General features: G+C 51.8%; 3 protein-coding genes across 3 annotated transcripts, besides 11 other annotated features; all 3 read right to left on the reverse strand.

The window, feature by feature from the left end:
* Positions 1-25: part of a sequence feature (A-rich) that runs on past the window's edge.
* Positions 1-6,686: part of a sequence feature (heterozygous, non-Esmeraldo-like haplotype) that runs on past the window's edge.
* Tc00.1047053505193.90 (hypothetical protein, conserved) lies at positions 269-1,618 on the reverse strand (the record flags this gene model as incomplete). Its single annotated transcript, XM_807279.1, has 1 exon — positions 269-1,618. The coding sequence occupies one exon, from the start codon at positions 1,616-1,618 to the stop codon at positions 269-271; it is 1,350 nt and encodes a 449-aa protein (XP_812372.1).
* Positions 1,775-1,813: a sequence feature (CT-rich).
* Positions 2,079-2,098: a microsatellite.
* Positions 2,125-2,154: a microsatellite.
* Positions 2,262-2,291: a microsatellite.
* Positions 2,560-2,582: a microsatellite.
* Positions 2,703-2,728: a microsatellite.
* Positions 2,759-2,924: a sequence feature (GA-rich).
* Positions 3,035-4,099, reverse strand: Tc00.1047053505193.100 (hypothetical protein, conserved; the record flags this gene model as incomplete). Its single annotated transcript, XM_807280.1, has 1 exon — positions 3,035-4,099. The coding sequence occupies one exon, from the start codon at positions 4,097-4,099 to the stop codon at positions 3,035-3,037; it is 1,065 nt and encodes a 354-aa protein (XP_812373.1).
* Positions 4,150-4,235: a sequence feature (A-rich).
* On the reverse strand, positions 4,786-6,686 carry Tc00.1047053505193.110 (serine/threonine protein kinase, putative; the record flags this gene model as incomplete). Its single annotated transcript, XM_807281.1, has 1 exon — positions 4,786-6,686. A coding segment is annotated over one exon (1,901 nt), but the record flags the coding sequence as incomplete, so codon positions are not given.
* Positions 5,910-5,937: a microsatellite.

Consider the following 6,686-nt stretch of genomic DNA (forward strand, 5'->3'; position numbering starts at 1 on the left):
AAAAGGGAAAAAAAAGGGAAAAAAATACGCAAATTTACAGCGGCAGCAAAAGCAGCAACAGAGGAAGGAATAAATAAATAAAGAAAACCAAATACCCCAGCGGCAAGAAGACAGCTGTGGGTGTGGCCCTGACAACAGAAACTACGTCTCCCCTCCCTCCTCTCTCATGGACCTCCGCAGCAGCACAAGGTGCCAATGAGACCTCTCATTCGGCAGCCGTCCCTTTAACCATGTGTGCGCGTAAAACAAAGAAGAAAAAAAGAAACAGTCAGCGACAACGCTGCTGCTTCTGCCTTCTCTGCTGCTGCTGTTGTTGTTTTGGTTGCTTTTTCCGCTCTTGTGCCCTCGCAAGCAAGACCCTTCTCTCCTCCCTTTCCACTTCCGAAGGTGAAGATGACGAGGACGATGATGACGAAGACAAAGATGTCGTCAAAGAATCTTCCGAGAGATCCGATGAGTGCACAACAAAGCCGGAAAGACTCGATGAGTCATCCTCGTCGAGCCCTTCACGCTCCTCGGTGGATGTTGAGGAACGCAGACCGCCACTGCTGAAGGACAATCCCAACTCATGAGAACAAATGGCGCAGAAACCCGTGTCAGATTCCGCCTTGGGCCCGTCGCACGCCTCGTGACGAAGCAAGTTACAGTGCCGACACTGAAAAAGCTCCCCGCCCTGTTCACCACAACCTGCGCACGTCAATTCAATAACTGCAGCCACAGGCAATGATTTTGTTGCTGTCGCGTTCATCGTGACAGTCTTCATTGGTGTTATGTTTTTGACTGCAGAAACAGATTTCACTTCCGTTCCAAGCGCTTCGGGGGTTGGAGACAACAAAATCCCCCCAGTGGCATCCTCGCTTTCCAGTAAATCCGTCGTCCTCACACTTTTTACCGGCGATCTCCCTGTGGTGACCGCACATAATCTCTCACCTTTTCTCTCTCGATCCATCAAACCCTCCTTGTGGCCCGTGAAGAGTCTTTCAGCACCGTCGTCGCCCCAACTCTTTTCCGTTTCTTTCCCCAACAATCGATTTCCGTCGTCATTAGTACCTTCCGCGGCCAGACGTATGAGAGTTTGAGCCTCACGAAGCACGCGGTCCCGCAGCGCTACATGCTGCTGGTAGCACCGATCCGCCAACTGCTGCTCCTTATTAAGAAGCCGCAGGAGCGTCCGCTCATTTGCCGTCAAAGATGGGCGCGTCAAACTCCGTGACGACAAGGGCGGCGACAACACATCGGAGAGAAAGGCATCCAGCGCGTCTGGAATGAGTTGCTGCCATCGCTCCACCCGCCGCCGCTTGCGTGCGCCGCTGCCATCCGGCTCTTGTCGCCGCTTCACCCCTGCGAGCATCTCCTCCGGGAAGGCACGCTGCAGGAGTGGCAGGACCCCCTCCACCCACTGCACGGCCTTCTCCTCCTCCCTGTCAGCGGCATCTCCTCCCCTGCGCCCAACACCGTCATCCGTTTTATTGCCCGCCCCACTCACATCACCCGCCGAAACGCCGTCAAACGCCAAACGCCCCGCTGTCGTACGGCCGTCCGCTCTGTTGTTTGCGACGTAGAGGTGGTACACCGTTGCGAGAGCCCGCCACTGACGCGGTGTCAGCCCCAAAGACATCGGCAGCAAAGAACACAGGCACACGAGCAACCCCGCGAAACAAAAAAAAAAAATAGAAGAGAAATACCGACGGCAGCCGTTTCGTAAATTACAAGCAATGACGGCAATTTCACCTCCTTCTTCTCCTCCTCTCACCACTCTGCCAGGCCTTAATTATTTTTTTTTCTTTTTTCTCTTGTCTCTTTCCTTCTTTCTCCCCTCTTGTTTCTACTACCCCCCTTTGGCGTGTATGCTACCCCTCCATCCCGGTGCAAAGCGGTCAAGCGGGAAAAGAACAAGAACAAAATAATAGGGTCCCAGAATGTAGAAACACAAATGATAAGCCCGCCGCGGTCACAAGAGGCCACCAAAATATGAAAATAGAAATAAATATAAATATCTACACATACACATACACATGTACATGTAGATAATAACAGGTTTAATAATTAATAATATTGGCGTGAATACCACAAAAATAAATAATAATAATAATAATAAAACAAATAAACAAACAATTCATTCCCTTTATTTATTTATTTATTTATTTATTTATTATCGTGCCCCCTTCTCCCTTTCCTCTCCTCTTCCCACCCTTTGTAAACATATAAATTAAATAAATAAACAGTCAAATTTGATTCTTCTTTCATTTTTTATAACTTTCAAAAAAAAAAAAAAAAAAACAGAAATAAAATACATACAATGTAAACAGAACATCTACCCCCCTCTTTCTTTGCACTATTTTAAAAGTTATTTCTCCTACAAAAGCAGAGATCATCATTCCCCTCTGCAAGACATCTTCCCCCACCCCCCCCACCCCCCTCTTCTCTCTCTCTCTCTCTCTGTGTGTCCGTATGCACCCATTCATGTCCCCAACGCATGTCACGGTGTCGTTGGCTCTTCCGGAAAGTAACCGTACAGAAAAAAAAAAAAAAAAAACATGTGTCTACACGTATAAAGACAATAATAATAATAATAATAATAAAGTACGAACACCAATAACATTCCACACAAGAACGGAGACAAAAACTCGCACGCCACGGTTGCATCTTGAAGTCCCATTCGCTCGCTTCTGCCAACCCCCCACACCACACCACAACACCACCCTCTCCTCTCCTCTCCTCTCCTCTCGTTCCGTACGGCACAGAGAAGTGGACAATCAAAAAAAAAAAAAAGGAGAAAAGCGTTATTGAATGAATGAATGAAAATAAAAAAGGGGAAAAGCGTCAAATACGACAAAACACAGAAACACATATGTACATATATATAGGAAGAAAGAGAGAGAGAGAGAAAAAAAGGTGTAAGAAATAAATAAATAAGAAAGAGACCACTGGCGTCTCCACAATGGCTTGAATCCCTTCTTTCCTTTACCGGCAGCTCCCTTCTTCCTCCTCGGGGACGTTCACACAAAGACACAAGAGGTTGACGACTGCGGCCTCAGCTGCGCCGCCACACCGTACAGTGCGAAAACCCCAACTGATAACGACGTACGTGGTCACGAATCAAAAACGCCTCATCTGTCTCATTTAGAAGTTCAAAATTTTTCATAAGTATCTCCTTCACAACATCCTCCGACCGCGGCCCGTCAGGCAACCCACCAATCCATTTGCTCTTCGGTGTTATCCCATCACTCCACGAGTACGGGGAGGCAAGCACAAGGATGCCGCCTTTGCGGAGCAGCCGGGGGAGTGTGTCCAGCAGCTTGCGTGGGTCCTGCACACGGCAGAGGATGTTGGACACAAGCACCCCATCAAAGAGCTCTCCCGCAGGCACCTGATACCATGAAACATCGTCATAACGACTGGAATGTCTTCCCACCAAATTTGCCTTCGCGCCTCCTCCTCCTCCCAAAAGATTCATCGCATCACCCCAAAAAAACTGACATCGCTTCGGAAAAAGTCCGTGTGAAAGACGCACATGTCGCGTGACTTCGATGTCGCCCTGATCCACCGCCCCAAATGATACCCGAGTAACATGAGGCACAGAATTCTCCCTCAAAACTTCCTGCGCAAAATGAATGAAAATCTCCGAGTAGTCAACACCGATAACGCTGTCAAAATATTTGCTCATCTCCAATACAGAGGCACCCGTAGCACACCCAATTTCCAACGCACGTGTCTGCTCATTCTTCGCCTCTGGAAAAAAGTCCTTAAATTTCTGCGCAATCCTCTGTGGGAAGTCAAAACTCTCGCTAATAGTCCGAAGTCGTTGCGCATAGCTGGTACGAGAAGGGGTGTAATGGAATTCCATGTACTGACGAGCGCACAACTCGCTTTTATACATTCCACTACCTTCCTTCTTTTCCTCTCTGGCCTCGCTGGCACATTTATTCTTCTCCGTCGCCACTTTTACGACAGGTGGGGGTTCCTCCACAGCCTTCAAGGGCTGCCTCGAAAGCACACGCACCACCGCCGCGGTAACCGCAGAGGAAAAAAAGGCTGCAACAACCCCAACCACCGCAAGTTTCTTTTGCTCCTCAGAAATTCCATTCAATACAATCATCCCTACCACCGTCGTCTCCACTAACTCAAACAAAAAATAACTCCTCCTCTAACAATAAAAACAAAAAAACATACAAAAAACAAAAATCGCAAAAAAACACAAAACAGCGCAACACAACAAAAAATAAAAATAAAAAATACATACGCCTTACAGCACAACACAACGGACAAAGAATAAAAAAGACGGACTGCAGTTCGCCGAAAAAAAAAAACACCACAAAGGCCGAATCGAACGGCTGCGAGTCCAACTCGCCTACGGGTTTGAAGCCCGCACCCAGCACCAGCTGAGCTCATCGTGGCACACTCCACTCCACACCTCCGCCTCCTTCTCAGCGCCGCAAAGATGGGCCCAGGGCGCTCCAGCACCATCATTGGCTACACTAAGCCCTATCACTCTAGCGACAAGCAAAGAATAGAAACAACAAAGGGAATGGTTGCGGCATGACGCGTGGGGGCGTTCGAACATGGTGAGGGATCCAACGACCCGCGCTCTCAGCTGTTGGTAAAAATAAAATTTCTGTGTCCATTGCGTCCACACTCAATACAAACCAAACCCAAACAAGGCTGGAGAGGTGAAACAGTAAAAACCAAAAAAATAAAACACAAGTAACAATGAAAAACAAACAAGCCCCCTAACCATCAATGAAAAGGCATCGAGTACTCTCAGGGGAGAGGATCCGCCTGACGTTAGATGCGTAGAACCGGCATCAAGGCCATCGCACCCTCGCTTGTGAAGACAGTGGTCAATATCCACTCGTGTATCTGTTGTGAGGACACGTCTCCGCCGCCACACACGCCCTGAAGAGTCTCCATGCACCTCTCCACGGAGGGCGCAGCTCTCACGCTGAGCCAGTGAACCACGTGGTCTTGAAGTAGTCCCTGGTGCGCCTCGTTCCGTTTCTGTCTCTCCATCAGCTCCGACTCTACGGCCTCAAGAGCATCCAGCATCGCCTCAAGTTTTTCCTCCAACCTGAGGCCGCCGCGTGGAGCATTGGACGCTCCGTCATGCGTCGTCTCGTCAGGGGCAGTGGCGTCGTCGCAACACAGTCTCTGCAGGCCATCCGTCAAGTTGGCTCGCCAGTCGCGAAAAACGCTAGAGACCTCCCCCGTAACACTGCTTTCATTGGCACACGGCTGCGGCTGCCCGTCTCCGGGCCCTGCAGCTGCGTACTCCACAATGAAGCAGTGCTGCGTGCTTCCGTCCGTGCCGGCCTCCTCCTCGTTGAGGTGCCAACTCACCCATGGCAACACGTGGAGAGCCGCCACGCCGGTGGTCGCCTCGCGGCTGAGAAGCCACTTCTCCGTCGTGGCTACCAACTCCTCCATGGCACGCCTAGCCATTTCCTCCTGGTCCGCCACATCCTCCTCCTCGGCCCAGCCGTTCGCCATCAGTACCTGCCCGGCCCTAGCGATGGCACGTATCCTTATCTGCACATGAATAAAGAAGCCAGTGCTGTGGCCGCCAGCCTCAAGCTCCCGGAAAAGGGGCCCGTCCTCAATTTTCCTGGCTGAAACATCGGTACCGCGAACGGGCACGCACACACGCTCAACAAACTGCAGCGAAGTGGCGGTGTACAACGGCACCTCTCGAAGAACGGGGTCCTGTGCATCACGCGCTGCCTCAAGCCCGGTCAGATCCCGAACCGTTGTAAGGAGAGAAGCGAGAAGCGAGGTGGGCGAAAGCCACTTCGTGTGATCTGGCTCGCCTCTTGTGAGGTCCACGTTCCACCAATGGATTACGTTGTGTGGAACGTAGCCGTGGTTCTCCGCGGGCAAAACAAGAGGCATCATGGTGCGCCGTACAAGTGCGGCCTCCTCCTCGTCCTCCTCCTCTTCCTCGTCGCTATCACCGACGCACACATCCAGCAGCACATTCTCTTTGCCCTCCACAACGCGCCGCACGGCCTTCTCCACCACCTTCTCCCACCACGGCATCCGCATTCCAAACACGGGCGAGTCCAGCAGCACGGCTTCCGCCGTCGGACGATCCGCAGGGTTCACCGCCATCATGGAATCAATGAGGCTCAGGAACTCCAACGAGAGCTCCCTCACACGCAGGCGCCTTGCCATCAGTTGGATGCCCGGAGAAAAGACCCAGGCGGGCCACACACCTGTGTCCTTACACGGACAAGCTTGTGTGCCCTCGCCGTCCACGGTCGTGTACCGCGTGTAGTCAACTCCCTCAGGCTCCCCATCGGCACCACCTCCGGCAGTGTGGCCAGCACGCCGTGCCGCAAGCTTCTCCATGGCAAGACGGAGGGCTTCGTCGTCCAAGAGAGGAACCTGCTTCAGCACCGCCAGCGTCGGGTACTCTCCGCGCGCCACACGGAACTGGGCCGTCACTGCAACGTCGGCAGACGGTGAAGCGTCGGTTGAGAAGACGGCGGCCATGCCATCGTCCACACCCGCAGCACCGCATGTGAGGAACAAATAAAACACCGCTGCGGTGCTCCACACGTCGGAGGCGTATGAATACGGGCAACGCTTGCGGTAGCCCCAGTATTTCGCAATTTCGGGCGGGCAGTACACGCCAGACCCAATGACGGTGAGTTCAGTTTCGCAGCTCGAATCCGCGACCAGCGCGGCAA

Source organism: Trypanosoma cruzi, genomic scaffold (assembly GCF_000209065.1).
Source record: "Trypanosoma cruzi strain CL Brener 1047053514123 genomic scaffold, whole genome shotgun sequence".
In the NCBI taxonomy this organism is placed as follows: domain Eukaryota; phylum Euglenozoa; class Kinetoplastea; order Trypanosomatida; family Trypanosomatidae; genus Trypanosoma; species Trypanosoma cruzi.